Source organism: Sphaerodactylus townsendi, linkage group LG03 (assembly GCF_021028975.2).
Source record: "Sphaerodactylus townsendi isolate TG3544 linkage group LG03, MPM_Stown_v2.3, whole genome shotgun sequence".
In the NCBI taxonomy this organism is placed as follows: domain Eukaryota; kingdom Metazoa; phylum Chordata; class Lepidosauria; order Squamata; family Sphaerodactylidae; genus Sphaerodactylus; species Sphaerodactylus townsendi.
This window is the reverse complement of record NC_059427.1, coordinates 51,499,268-51,514,851: the sequence shown is the minus strand read 5'-3', so window position 1 is coordinate 51,514,851 and position 15,584 is coordinate 51,499,268. Positions and strand designations below refer to the sequence as shown.

The following is a 15,584-nucleotide window of genomic DNA, read 5'->3' as shown; positions in this document are numbered from 1 at the left end:
ACTAACAAGAGGCCCTTTTCAATCCAGTGGCTGAGGTGCCTCTAAAATGGATCCACGTGAAGACGTAATTTTCTGGTTGTCTGAGACCAGTTTAACCAAAACTCTCATGAGAGGAAGTAATTTTGCGAGAGTTCAAGAAGCCTTATCCAGCTACAGCAGTCCTATACAGCTGGAGCAGTAAAAAGGCAAGGTGGGTTATCTGTGGCTTTTGGGTGGGGATGGCAATAGTAGTGATGAGGCATGGGAGGAGGTAGCTCGTGGCAGCCTCATGCAGCAGAGCACCCTGTGTTGCCACAAATTGGGTCCTTCTGTATGTTGCCATGGAAGCAGTTGTCAGAGTCACCTATTTTGTGGGGCAGAGCCCAAGGGGTAGGAAAAGAAGGGAAGGAGAGCTGCTTCCTTCCATCTGCCCTTCCCTCCCCTAGATAGATGGTGACTATTCACAGTTCCCTTCTTGTCTGTAAATTGAGGAACTTTTTTTATGTATGTGGTCACAATGTTAATGAGGTAATAGAAATAAAGCAAAACCCATCCAGGAGATTTGTGAGGTGGGGGCTTTTAAAGCCTCCCCGAAATAAAATAAAAGGAAACCACTGTGACCAGTGACTCAGCTTCTAGCAACAGGGAGCCAAGCAGCACACAAGCCCAAAGTGCCTGACATAGTGAAGTTTCCTCAAGGAAGGCTTATTGCTGAAGTGACTCAAAATGTTATTTCTGCTTTGCAGCTGGAAATAAATGCAAGATGATACAGATCAAGGAGTGCAAGAAAATATACAGAAGTTGAAGAACAGACAGTTGGCCAAGAATGGGTGCTTATTTGGGATTTCTTCTAATGCCTCCAGTAAATCCATCTATAAAGTGGTTTTGCACTCTGTTAATGTGCAGAGATGGCTGAGGCCAGATAAGAAGAAGCTGCCAGATAAAAACAAATTACATTGTTTAAAGATAAGGAAGATTAGTACCGTCTTTTGAGGAAAGTTCCTGACCTAGCAAAATTAGAGGTGACTGTATTTTACGTATTTCTTCAGGTTTGAGGCTCAATGGTGTTAAAAATGTGACCCTATCTAAAAATGGAAAGCAGATGTAATTTACTGGTTTGGTCGGTTTATGGCTTGCAAGGGGAGATTTTAATAAAGTTTTCCTGCTGTTATTAAACACCACTATAGCAATTGCACAGAGAGATTTGGTATCTTCATTTTGCTAGGCTGAAGGAGTGAGGAAGCATAAATAATTAAACTCTCATACAGATAAGCATCTCGTTGACCTAGTCGTAAATTTTGAACAGTTAAATGCAGAATTAAGAATTCCGTCTTATACTCTTGATTTGTAGAAAGAATAGATAGCAGTTGACATTAAATTTAGCAAGGGCTGCCATAAATTTGAAAATACCATATATTTCAGAACAAGTATGTTTTTCCATCTACCAAGCACATCATAGGGCAGGTAGGACATCGTGTTTACTTCTGACTGGTAGGGTGGCATTGCACAAAAGTTTAAATTGCACTTTCATAAAATATGGCAAATGCTAAACTATGTTGTTAGATAATCTATGTTGCCCTGTGATTCTGTGATGAAAATGTTGTCTTTGAATGTGAAAAAATTGAGTCTAACTGTGTGTACAGAGAGCATAATTCAAACTAATTTTAGATATTAAAATTCCATAGAAATCAGCTGGATTTACAATCTAAGCCCATTAGTCTACTCAGAAGTAAGTATTGCTGTGAAATTGAATTTCCTAATAATTGTGCACATGAATGCAGCTGGTAGCATTTAACTATGTGCTTAACATTCCTGTCCTAAGCACACACGTAATTAGGACTGAGTGCCACTGATGTTACTGTATTTTTGCACAATGAGGCAGTTCAGGTTTTTCAAGAGTATTTTTTTCCAATCTACAGAGCTAGAATTTTTAAATTTAAAGGAAAAGACTTGGATTTTCAGAATCGAACAGTGTACTGCACAAGAATGCCTTAGAGAAGAGGAGGAGGGGAAACAAACCTGGTTCATCAGAGTCCACCGCTCCTGTGCAGGAGAAGAATCAAACCCAGTTCTCCAGGTCTGATACTTTAAGGCATGCCCTCAGTACCACCAACCTCAGCAGAGCAATTGTCACTGATGAGCACCCCAAGGAACTTATTTTTCTGGTGCTGCTATTTTCATACTGCAGGAGAGTAATCCTAATACGTTAGAACAGGAAAGGGACTAAATGCTAGTGAGGCCAACTCTCCTTTCAAAGCAGTTCTGTCAGTAGCCCCCACAGAGATTAACCCAGAGGTGGGATCCGACCAGTTCTCACCACTTCTCTAGAAGTGGTTACTATTTTTTTCTGAGTGCCGAGAAGAGGTTACTAAAGCAACCTCCCTGCCCGATAGCCCCATTGGCGCTACGCCACTGTTTGAATCCCACCACCATCGGAACCTGTTATTAAAATTTTTGGATCCCACCATTGGCTTAACCTGTATACTCCAGAGCATTGTATGCCACAGGTGGAAACAGAAGTGTTGAATAAAGATTCTAGCAGGGCATGTAAGCCAAGTCAGCTCCGCAGAAGGCTCCCCTCCCAAGCTTCTGGTGGCAAATCTACACAAGTACCAAGGTGGCTGCACCATTCAGCATCAGCCCTCTTTGTTCATCACTATCAGCCTTCTCTGACATTTTTCCTGTTTAAACAACATGCTTTCAAGTGCAAGAATTGCCTTGCTGAATCTCATCTAATCCAGCATCCTGTTTCCATCCTTAGCCAGCGAGAAGCCTCCAGAAAGTTCAAAAACAAACTTTCTTGAAAACTGTATAAGCATCATTCTAATGGCTACAGTCTGCATAGAATTACTCACAGGCCCCTTCCGCACATGCAGAATAATGCATTTTCAAACCACTTTCACAACTGTTTGCAAGTGGATTTTGCTGTTCTGCACAGCTTCAAAGAGCATTGAAAGCAGTTTGAAAGTGCGTTATTCTGCATGTGCGGAAGGAGCCACATATACAAAAGTCATTAATATACACATGTGTGCAAAGTTCATCGCGGATAATTTCTTTGAACTTCCAGTGAACCTGCATTTTTCTTATTTAAAATCATTGGAATTTACAAATATATAAGTACAGGAATTATAATCACTGTTTTTATTCTTGCAATTATTATCATTTTCACCATTGTGGCATCAGTGCAAAGAAGTTGTGGGATGCATTGCAGGAGCAGTTCTGAGGATATTGAGACATTTGCACAGTGCCTTTTAAAATATGCTATAATTTCTCTGCCATAAATGAAAGAGAACACCAATAAAGCACAGTTTTTGTATGAACGAATAACAGCTTGAAGCTTAGACTAGAATTGTTATTTTGGCATTGCTGTAGGTATTCATGTATGTTTTGGTTCAGTAGTTGCCAGCTGAAGCAAATCAGGACTGATTTCCTTTTCTATTTTCAGTATTGGATGCAGAAATGTATTTTTATATTCTTTGAGTATTGATTACATATTAAGGGGCTTTTCTGTCCTTGCTGGTTCTTTTGAGGATGTCCTCTTAATTGGTGGGTGATTTTAGTTTTTCAAGATTAATTAACTAAAGAGCATGAACTAGATCTGAAATCCCTACTGGCAACATGTCATCCATCTTTCTGGCGCCTGGTACAGCTTTTGCCCAGCAGATCTTTTGATTGGGCACTGGAGATCTGATTGGCTGCGTTGATCAGAAGGCATCCTGCTTCCTGTGGCAACCATTTTGTCTTTGACTTCACCTCCTGAAGCAGCTGCTTTGTTGTTTTGGCCAACAACTTGTGTCAAAATACCGAAGGTGCCAATAGGCTTAAGAAGGCTGGAAATCTCTGGATTAGATGGACCACTGCAAAGAAAAGAAAGAAAATGGGTACAGTGCGGGAACCACAATGAAAACAAGGCCACTGTGCCCTGGCTGCCAACGTCTGACACAGCACAAAGCTTGAGTGCAAAATTTAATAACGCGCAAAAGTGAAAAAGTTCAAAAAAGTGCACATACCAAATATTCTACACTGAGGAAAGCTTTTCCTGAAAATGCTGCTTACTGCAGGTTGCGTTCTGCATCCTGCCACCTATTCAACATATTTGTGTCACTTTCACTGGGAGTATATTACGGGTCCCAGCTGTATAGGAAACTGACTATTTGAATAATCTTTCCAGGAGTCTATCTAAGGGATTAACAGAGTACGCAAGGAACATATTAAGTTAATGGCTACTTATACTGTATCATAGGATTGTGGAATATTTGATTTTTGCACTTTTTTGTACTTTTGCACATTATTTAATTTTGCACTCAAGCTTTGTACTGTGTCAGAAATGGGCAGCCAGGGCACAGTGAAATTCTGTTCTCGTTAGATGGACCACTGCTCTGATCCAGGAAAGTTCTTCTTTTGCTTGTATGAATTTGTTTACCATTGACCATAAAGTCAAGAACACAATCCATGTAATACCTTTTATGAGAACCAGCCAAATGACATGTAACACTGAGCAAGCTTTTGAGTTCCCCAAACAGAACTCTTCATCGGACCAGATTGTACAAAATTAAGAAAGAAAACATTCAAATGGTAGTTTAGGATTTAGCCATGGGATACTGAGCCCTGTTTGTTGTTAGGGCAAATGCTTATTCACTTTTAAATATTCTTGAATACATAAATTTTCTACAGTTGCCACTTAAGGAGAAAAAAACCTCCCTCAAATTCTCTGTGTGTATATAGCGCGCACTCTCTCTGTGTGTGTGTATGTGTATGCTTTTTCAGCTTTTGAATCAGGATGAGCTTTACTGTATATTGGAACTTAGTATCTAATATAAGCAAAATGAAATGTCAAAGAAGTTGTAGTCCTGTAAACTATGAAATCATGACTCAGCCTTTAAAGCATATGTTGACTTAGCAGTCAGCAGTGTGTACATCATACTTGTGTTGTCTTTCAACATTTTGTTACTTCTTGTGTGTGTGTGTGAAATACTGAGTTACATGAATGGATCATGCTCAGCCTCTAAGCTTATGCTTTCCTTGTGACACTAAAAAAATCACAGGGTATTTCCTCATACTGTTGCTGACACTGCCGCTAATCTACCCTTTTACAGATGACTCACAAAGTATTGTATGGCAGTGCTAACATACTGGTTCATGTGTGTGTGATGTTCCATAACTGGAATTCCAGATATGTAATCCAGTAGATTTGGGAGGAATGTCATCTGATCTGGACATTGGCAAGTGCGGGTAACTGCCCCCCCCCCCCCTCTGTATTTCACTGATCAAATGGGTTCCCATTTGTTTTTAGCCCTGGTAGAGAAAAAAGACAGGTGCGGTATGGATAACCTGCTTTGTCCTTACGAGGACTTAAAGTAGCTGTGGAGTAAGGTGAGTATTTTTGGTTGAGGTAATAAGGTGGTGGCAGTGAGGAAAATCAACTGACTCTTCCATTCACAAGTTGTAGCTGCTTTTTGAGAAGATTGTTTATATGCATGATGAGGCAATTTAAAAATGTTCTACTGCTTTTCTCTTCAGACATAAACCAATACTTGAGAGCTGGTGTATGTTGCAGAGGACGTCAACAGTGTATTGTTATTCCATGTGACATTGCAATTCCGAGGTGGAGAAAATTGTGTTAGGGACATCGTATTTGTTCTGTCTGGAGTTAATTTTTAAAGCACGTCCTCCTTCAGACTCTCACTTTCTCATCTCTCTCTACCCTCTCACATGCACATATTTGTGTATAGACAGTACTAGATTGAGCATGAGATGTCCTTCAGAGGAAATAATGTTTAAAATCTATGAGATGGCTTTTTTAGGTTAGTGTTGTTTATGCCAAAATCACTGAATATCCCTAAACCACAGGTGTCAAACTCACGGCCCTCCAGATGTTATGGACTAAAGTTCCCATCATCCCCTGCCAGCATGATGCTGGCATGGGATGATGGGAACTGTAGTCCATAACATCTGGAGGGCCGCAAGTTTGACACCTATGCCCTAAACTAACCAAAACTGTTTCAGATGAATGTTTAAGGGACAAGTTGTGCATTTTCTAAATTGCTTGATCACTGTTGACCCACAGCTCCTTCCTGTGTCTGCCGACTAACTAAAGCAATTCCATTGTGTAGTGTTGTTGTGCTCTACATTTTTTTCACCCCACTCTAATTCACTTATTGTTGTTTGTGGGTGTTAGAAAAAGGCTAACTGCAACAAAATGCCACGTATGTACTTGAACTTGCCATTATTTCGCTATGTGAGTTGGTAATGGTGATACACATGAATCTGCCTTCTGTTGAATCAAACCATTAGTCCATATAAATCAGTACTGTTCACAGCAGCAGCTCTCCAGAGTCTGAGGCAGACATCTTCACTTCACCTGATCCTTTAAGGCTGGAGATTCCTGGGACTGAACATGGGATCTTCTTCATGCCAAGTGAATGCTCCGCCTCTGAGCCAAAGTCCTTCCCCTGTGCTGACTGGTTCAAAGCCCCCAAATCAGATGTTGCTGGCTCCAGTTCTACAACACTAATAATCTCCTTCAGGTAGATACTCCCCATGTTGGTGTGGCTCCTCCATTCCTGCTGATGGTATGGGCCGGCCCAGCATGAGCATGTCTGCAACGGTAACACATATAGATCGCCTTCCCAGTAAATCAAGTATAGATCACCGTCCCCAAAATCTTCACACTAATTGGTCAAGTTTGACATAAATCCACTTGAAATTAACCTTGGGCTTTGGCTAACTAACTTTTTCATAGTATGGGAAGGGTTTAATTTCCAAGCATTCAAATTGCATATGACAGCAGTGCTATTTTAAAATTGTTCCAGTTACAGCAATTAAACCGTTCATAGACATATAATAGGAGAGCATGGCTTCTTCCTCGCACATTCTAGGACGTAGCATATTCATAAGGTTACATAATAAAGACTCTGACCTAGAAAAATACAAAACAGTGCTCTCTGATCTCTACTCTGGACATTAATTTTTCACACATGCTGTGGGGCAATGCTAGCATAATCAGTTATAAGGAGCCAAGTGAGTGGAGAAGGCAACTGTGTGAGTGTAAGGATTTTTCTTACACATTTCATCTTTTAAAGGAGAGAGAAGTGCTTAAGAAATGTAAATACATACATCTCTGAGATGAGGCACCATTGGAGTGGAAGCTGAGGGAGGCGCCCTTGGGTGAAAGCATATGAGTAGTTGAGAAGAAAATCCCCAAGCAATGAAGGACAGAAGTAAATAGAAATCTGTCAGAGTGGTGGGGAGATGCTGTGGGCTGTCCAGTAAATTGTATTAGAACTGGTGTTATTTATTCACAAATGGTTTGGACTCAAGGATTAAGCACTGAGATAATGCTGTAGATGTTACAAAATGACCCATTGGATAAAATGACCCATTGTGAGGGATTAGAACACTTTCTCAATGTTCGCAATTTTTTTAAAGTGACTAATGAGATTGCATTGTGCAGGTTTCATGAAATTATGCATGAAATAGAGAATTTGTTTGGAGAAGATTTTTTTCTGCTCTGTGACCCTGCCCAGGCTCTGAGGAGAGCAGCAGTTGGGCTCCAGGGAACCTGAGGGAGGGGCAGGGCAGGGGGCATGGAGCAGAGTTCCCGCTCATCCCTGGAGGCCGGGGGCGGGGCGCCGAAGTACCCCCATGTCCCTAGGCTGGTACGCCTTTGCACTGGTGGATCAATTGTAAATCCATTTGCTAAATTGATTTTGGCTGAAATTATTTCCAAGTAAGCAGAATTAAAATTGTTGTCTATGGATTTACTGATTGTGGGCCAATATGGTGCTTTTAATCTGATCTGCAGCAGTTTCAGGTTGTTGTGAATTCAGAGTCAGTTCAAAAGGAGTGTACAGAGCTGCTTCTGTCTCTACCACACAGGTCTATAGCCAGAAAAGTTTTAATGGCGGGGATGCGGGGATCAGATGAGTATATGGTGAGGCATCCATCACTATTTACTATATTTATAGACCCATTTTAAAATCAGCATTCCCATATCTCAGTTAAATGCTCCTAGGACTTTTCATAATAATTCTTCCACATTGCAATAAGGCTAGACAGTCTCCTTTCTATTACAAGAACGTTTTGACTTTGTGAATAGCCGCGTTGAAGCTGCTTTTGTATCCATGATTTACTTATTTGTATTTTCCCTGCCTCCTAACACTACTTCTTCCTTGATTCTCCTTTTAGGGGCCTGGTGTTTGTGGCTCATGGTGCTGGAGAACACTGCTGTCGCTATGATGACCTTGCGCAGATGTTGACAGGAATCAACCTTTTTGTGTTTGCTCATGACCATGGTGAGTGCCATTAAAAGACAAGCATGTGGTCAAGATAATAGCAGAAGTATCAGAATTTCTGCAGCATCTAGAAACAGAGGCAACATTTCAATTCTGGATGAGGATGAAGCAGGCTGGCATGGTTCTATCCTATCCACTTTATCTTATGTGCCTGTGAAATTAATGGGTAGTAGTGTTTCGCATACCCAAAATATTGGGATATGTAATAGATCTGAATGCTTTTTTTCTAAGTATGACATTGACACAGAACTATGTGTGTTTTTGTTAGAGGGGAAGGCAGAGAAACTACTAGAAAGAAATTTAGATCTGTAAGAACCAGGGTTCGTCAGCTTAGCTATCAAGGAGCCTATTCTTAATGCATTTTTGTTCTCTGGTTGCTGATTTGTTGTCACTGGTACATCAGCATTCTAAAGGTTAGCTTAAACATGATACTGGAAATCCATGACTGCATCTCCTAATTTAAAAAAATCAAAGTGGGCACAGGGTTCTCTGAATTTCAGCAGCACTATTTCCCCAGTTCTGTTTCTCCAGCTCTTGTTTGTGCTCTTGTTTTTTTGCCCAGGAAGGGCTATTGACAGTGTTGAGACCAAGGCAGTTTAGGTCAGGGAAATAGTCTCTTTCTATCTCATACTGCTGTGAAAATCAATCACAATCACATACAATTTCACAACTGAAAGAGTGATAGGTCTTCTATCAACTTCTATTAAAAGCAGTGATGTCTCCATATGAGCTATGTTTTGGAGCAAAGGAAAAATTAAAAGATTTCTTGCCCTCGAAAAATAATTGTGTTCAAAGGTCATGTGGTACAGAGTGTATACAGTAACTGCGCCACAGTCGCATACTCTACCACAGTATGATATCTTAAGATACCTCCCTTGCAAAATGCTTGACAATGAGGGATTTACACATGCTAACATAAAAGAGCAGCCGGGATTCACCACGGCCGCAGTTGCTGCCCGGGATGGGCATGAAGAGGCCTTTGTCATCCGCCCTAGTAAGGGCAGATGAGGGCCTCTCGGCCATACCCAATAAGGGCAGGGCATGTCACCGGGAGGGGGGGGGGCGCCAGAGCTTACATAAGGCCAAGCTGGCCTTTGTGCTCCAACCACACGCCCTGGCTGGCCAACAACTCGCCCACCCACCTCTCCCCCTTTTTTGCATACTTTGGTGTTAATGCATGCTTCTTTGTGTCATAGCCATTCAGTGGTTTGGCACATGGGAATTGTTCTGAGGGGGCTGGGGGGAAGGAAGCTAGAGAGTTACCTCCGCCCCCTCCACTGTGGTATGAATGCTATGGCAAGAGGCCGACCGCCCAGCTGAACATTGCAGCAAAACCCCAATAAGAGGCCGACCGACTGCTGGAGTTCCGCGTCAACGGCAAGGGCATCCGTCAGCCAGCAGGCGGGAAGAGCAGCTTGCCCTGAAGGCACCCCTGAGGAGGGGTTGCCCAGTGTTACAAAGCAGATCAGAATCCCATACTTCGCCTCACGCTTCTTATTGCAATAAAATTGCAATTTTATTCAAGGAGATTCAAGATGGCGTCCGCGTCGGTGCTCGGCAGCAGAGCACCGCAAAAATTTGGACTTTATTTTTAAAATTCCCCCCACATTAACCTGAATTGAGGCTTTTGTCTGCTTTTAATGCATTTTGCAATCTTTGAGAAGAGAGACCTGGTGCCTCACGGCTTCCTCGGCCGACGGGGAGAGTGCAATAATCTTAGGACCAGAGAGACCTGGTGCCTGGCAGCTTCTTCGGCCGACGGGAGAGTGCAATAACTCTGGGACTCGAAGATTCTGAGGCTTTGAGATTAAGCTAAGACCTTATGACCCAGGACGACGGAATGCGGTATTTAGCCCTCCGTTTTTCTTACAGACCCGTCCGGCTCCGTCTGTGTGTCTGTGTCTCGCGGCTGGCGTTGGCGCCCTGGCGGAGACGTGGGTGCCCGATGGTGAGACAGCTTCCTCGGCACCCCCACTCTCAGAGCCTGCGGGCTGAATGCGCGAGTTTGGAGCCGAGGAGAGCTGCAATGGGTTGACAAGGGAGTCCCCTACGCTCTGTCGGCAAAAGACCCGGCCCGGGCGAGCGCCCTGCAGCCCCGCAGCTGGAGAGAGTTGAAACCAGAGAAGAAATAGAGGGCAGCAGCCAAAGTCCGGAACCAGAGGCGGAAGCGGCGTGAGGAGGCGGCCCGAGGAGGAAGCGCCCCGGCGGTGATAGCGGCATAGATGGCGGCGTCTCGATTAGGCGCTTAGCGGCAGCGGAGGCGATGAGCAGTAAGTTACTCTTTGGGGGTGGAGGCCGGTGCCGGGGGACCGGTGGCAGCGATTCCCCCGGCCTTTTCCTTTTTCCAACATGGCCGCCGCCGGCTACTGCTGAGAAGAACTACCACGAAGTTCCCTGTTCAATAACGTCATTGGCCGTACCAGGAGCGATATCACTCTCTGCCACAAGGTGGCAACAGAATGTCTGATCCTGTGGCCAACTCTGGTATTACAAGAGTGGATAATTGAAGTTTTCTACCACTCCACAGACGTAACTTTCTATTCTACGGACAGAGCCCCGGATGCTGCTATAACAGCGGGTCTGACCCGGCCTGTGACCTTACAAACTAGTAGAGGCCCTGGCAACATACTGGGCAGCCGGACGTTCCCAGCGGAGTGGCTTGCTACACAGTGGGGAGCTACTGAAATTCGAGCATGTGGTGCTTTCATTAATTTTCCTCAGTATATACACACCAGGTGTGAGAGAACTGGGTGTTTTATTTTTTGGACACTATACGTCCGCTGTGAGAGAGTTGGATGTTTTTATCTACTGATACTATTTATTTAGGACTGCTTGAAGGGGCCAGTGGCAGTGACCCCGGTTATTATTTGGTTATTATTAGGTACATTTGTTTGGCTCATCTTTTTAGTTTCATCCCATAATTCTCCTGATTATACGTAGAAGTGACACAGCTCCGGGGTGGTGTGAGCCCTGGATCCGCCGCCTATGTAATAGTTATTCCACCACAGGAGGACCTCTGTTATTATTACCCCCACTGATCCCACTGGGAACCCAGATGATAAAGAGGCCCCTTTGAGGAACGATCTCTCTTGGTCTTCTATCTAGCATCTTTCTTTTGTATTCTTTCTTTAATCTCGATTTGCTGTTGGTAACCAGGGTTACCTAGATCATTAATAGATTGTGTAATTATTGTTGGGTGTTAGCTGTATTTAGATTGTAATTTGGATAACTCCGGAGTTGTACCAGGGGTAGTTATTAGAGTTATACTAGAGCTAGTACTATAGCTAATAATTTGGCATAAGACCAGATTGATTAGGACTGAGCCTAGTTAGCTAATTTGGGGATTAGTCAGGTTTCTGGGAGGGAGGGAGGCTGGTATTGAGTCATGGGGGCCTGAAACCTTGGGGCTAGGGATCCCTGTGTATTTGATGGTAGGGTAGATATTCGCGGTAGGAAGCGGCCGTATGATAGAAGGCCCATGAGATGCAATCAAGATCGTCTGCCTCATGACCCCCGACCTATCCCGAGACACGATGGTGGTTGGGATCAGGGAAACTCTGCTTCGTCTTTGGTGTTAATCACTGCCAGGTCCATCAATAATAAGACCATAGTACTCCGGGATTTCCTCGGAGCCCAGCAGGTGGACCTGGCATGTATCCACGAAACCTGGGTGCGCGAAGGTGAACCCGTCGCCCAACTGAAGCTGAAGTCGCGCCCCCGGGTTTGGCGTGTATTCACCGATCACGAACCCAGAAGGGCGAGGCGGTGTTGCATTATTCATCCGTGATTCTATTCCCTTCAGAAGCCCCCGTCCCAGGAGTCTCCGGCATGGAGTGTAATGCGGCTTGGAGTGGTTGGCCCCGGAGAGGTTGGCTGTTCTCCTAGTGTACCGGTAAAAGCCCACAAGCGCGAGGAACCAACCTGCAGCGGCTGCTGGAGGTAGTGGCCCGGACTGGGCGTTCGCGGTTCCCCAGACTTATTGGCTTGGGGGACTTCAGCGTCCGCGCCCGGCGCTACCTCATGTCTCGCGGCAACCAGCGGACCTGGTGTCATCCATGGCGGCCAGCTAGGCCTCTCCTTGATAAATTCTGGCCCCACCCATGAGGGCTGGGCACCGGCTGGATTTGATCTTTGGGTCGGGGATAAAGCCTGGTCGTATCCTCTATTGATAGAGTGCCATGGTCCGACCATTTTGCCCTGAAAGGTCGAGATTGACTTGCCGCACCAACCCGATCTAGGCGGCCGGGCTGATTTACGCCATGCCCACGGAGACTCATGGATCCACTTGGTTTCCTGAATAGATATGCGGGACCCTGATCGCGCCGGCACACTTTCGATGAGCAGGTGGAGGATTGGAACTCCGGACTCTTCGATGCTATACCGCTGATGTTGATGCTCCCCGGCATCCTCTTAAGCCCAGCTCTCGGCGGCTCCATGGTACACCGAGGAGCTGCGCCGTATGAAAGCGAGGGGCTTAAAAGGCTAAATCGAAGCAGAGTGTGGAGGAAGTCTCGTGACGAATGACTTCTTGTGAACACCGCATCCTATAGGGCGGCTTATGAAAGCCTATGAGATGGCGGCGAAGAAGAATGAAGAGGACGCTTTCTTCTCCTCCTCTCTCGCGTCCGCTAATCTCGCTTAGCACAATTATTTGCATTTATAAAATTGGGTTTTGACCTCCTTATCGGGGAGAGAGATCTTCAAATCCTCAATTGGACATTCGCTAAAGGCGTTTGTGAGCACGCGGATAAGATCACGTCGCTCCGCCATGACCTTCCATCCACGTTAGCTACAATTAGTGAACTGGAGACTCCCTTGCCGTCTTCGGGTCCTTGTTGATTTTGACCCAGTTTTCCCTGCTTTCTCTGGAAATTAAGCTGTTGACAGAGCCTTGGCTGCTGTTAAGACCTACTACCCTGTCCTCTGGATCCGTGCCCGTCCTGGCTGCTTAAAACCCGAGGGGCGGAGCTACGACCCCATCTGGTGAGTATCATCAATGGTTCTCTTGAGCAAGGAACCTTCCCGGATGGGTTGAAGGGAGGCGATGGTCCACCCACTCTTAAAAAGACCATCGTTAAGATCCAGGAGATCTGGCCAATTACAGCCCCGTTTCGAATCTTTCGTTCCTGGGGAAGGTATTTGAGAGAAGTGGTGTTGGAGCAGCTTCAAGGTTTTCTGGATGACACATCGACTTTCGACCCCTTGAGTCCGGCTTCCGTGCTGGGCATGGGGCGGAGACTGTTCTCGTCGCCAAAATCACAGATACTCTCCGATATTCAGCTCGACCAAAGGCCGGATCGGCGCTGCTGATTTCATTAGATCTCACCGCAGCGTTTGGCGTGAATTAGATCCGCGATCTTTTGTACCGTACAAGCCGCCTCCGGAGTCGCCGGGGGCACTGTCCTTCAGTGGATAACCTCGTTTCTCCGGGGCCGGAATCAACAAGTGAGTCGCGGGGACCAAGCCTCCCGGAAGTGCCAGCTTCAATGCGGTGTGCCCCAGGGGGGCATTATTGTCCCCGCTGTTATTTTAACATCTACATGCGACCCACCATAAGCTGAATGCGGAGTTTTGGGCTGATTTGCCATCGATGCGCTGATGACACACAGCTCGTTCTGGCTGATGAAGGGTAGCAGCCGTCGCCCCTTCGGCTCTACAGCACTGTTTGGAGGCGGTTGCTACCAGTTCGGATTCGCGACAGAGCAGGTTAAAACTGAATCAGCCGAAGGCGGAGATCCTCTGGCTTGGCGGTGAGGGGGGGGAGGGGATTTTCCAGCCGCCGGTGTGGGAGGGAGCCACGGTAGGCACCGCGACCCCTCCGTTAAGCAGCCTGGGGGTCCACCTGGACTTGTCTCTCTCAATGGAGACCCAGGTGGCCCATACAATGAGCTGCTTTTTTCCACCTTCGTCAGGCCCGGCGTCTGGCTCCCTTCCTCTCAAGCCCGGACCTAGCCTCTGTAGTCAATGCAGCGGTCATCTCCAGGCGCGACTGGTAACAAACTCTACGCGGCCCTTCCATATCTGATCCGGCGTTTAAAACTGGTCCACCATGCAGCAGCAGATCTGCTTACAGGCAGTGGTTTTCGGGAACATATCCAGCCTATTAACTGCGGCAGCTACGTTGGCTTCAAGTCCGTTCAGGATCATTTTCAAAGATGTTGGTGTTGACCTTTAAAGGCCATTCGCTGACCTGGGGCCATCGTATCTTCGAGTTCGCGTCACTTATATGTCCCCAGGCGGCCCTCTCCGATGTTGGAGGAGGCCAATTTACTGAGTGGTCCCTGGCCCCTCGACAATCGCGACTGGCCTCCACCGCGAGACCAGGTCCTTCACAGCCCTGGCCCCGGCCCACCGAATGAACGCTCTTCCTCCCGCTGTCGAGACCCCTCTCGCGGGGACCTTGCAGAGTTCAGCGGGGGGCCTGCAAAACGAAGCTTCATTCCGCCCGGCCTTACGGCGGAAGAGATCCAACCGCCAATAGTGCCCCTGATATGGGCCCCTAACATCCGGACCGCAAATCCATCACTGTGACTCACCATGCCTCCCTTTATCGTAGGGAGGGAGGGATTTTATTTGATCGAGACGCTAGACGCCAACTAACTAATTTATATCTTGAATTTTAATTTAATTTTGACTTAGGTCTGTGTTTGATAAATGTACTAGGAGATTTTATTGCTGTTTTTATATGTTATTTTAATTGTTATTCAACTGTATTGCCTACATGTTGTACACCGCCCAGAGCCCTCCGGGGATGGGGCGGTCTAAAAATCTAATAAAATAATAATAAATAATAATAATAAAATGATTGGCTGTGGCCAAGTAATTTCCCCAGCCATGTGTGTTTATTGGGTAAAGGGCTCAGAGAAGAGGTGGTCCCATCCTCGGGTGGCAAAAAGCACGCCTATACTGCTGAGCAGTCAAATATGACTAGTAGCCAGGAAACTGACTTGATAGAAGAATACCAACAAATTGAGTAGAACAAATGTGTTGTGCTCTACAGATTGTACTGCTGTAATAATACCTAAATAAGTGTTTCTTAATTGTGTATAATTTTAGAATGTGTAATTTTAATTTTAAGTGAAAAAGCTTTCAACCAAGCTCATCTTCAAGAGATGATTCTACCAATTCAGCTCGGAAGGCCACCCCTGCTACACAATTGGGAATTTCAGAGATGGGCCATAGAAATTTAAGAAGGATTGAATCAAAGGACTCCCCTATTTTGTCAGTGCAGATATCACATCCGTATAAACTTTGTTCAGGGAAATAACAGGGAGGAATGGGGTAAATGTGCCCTCCCCTGGTGCTTTGATA

At 45.5% G+C, this 15,584-nt stretch overlaps 1 protein-coding gene across 3 annotated transcripts in view; it reads left to right on the top strand.

The window, feature by feature from the left end:
- MGLL (monoglyceride lipase) overlaps positions 1–15,584 on the top strand; it is a 107,407-nt gene that overhangs the window by 16,221 nt on the left and 75,602 nt on the right. For all 3 annotated transcript variants that reach the window (XM_048491928.1, XM_048491930.1, XM_048491929.1), the window contains exon 3: positions 8,167–8,273. In XM_048491928.1, the coding sequence (XP_048347885.1) occupies positions 8,167–8,273 (107 nt within the window). The remainder of the gene's footprint in view (positions 1–8,166; positions 8,274–15,584) is intronic.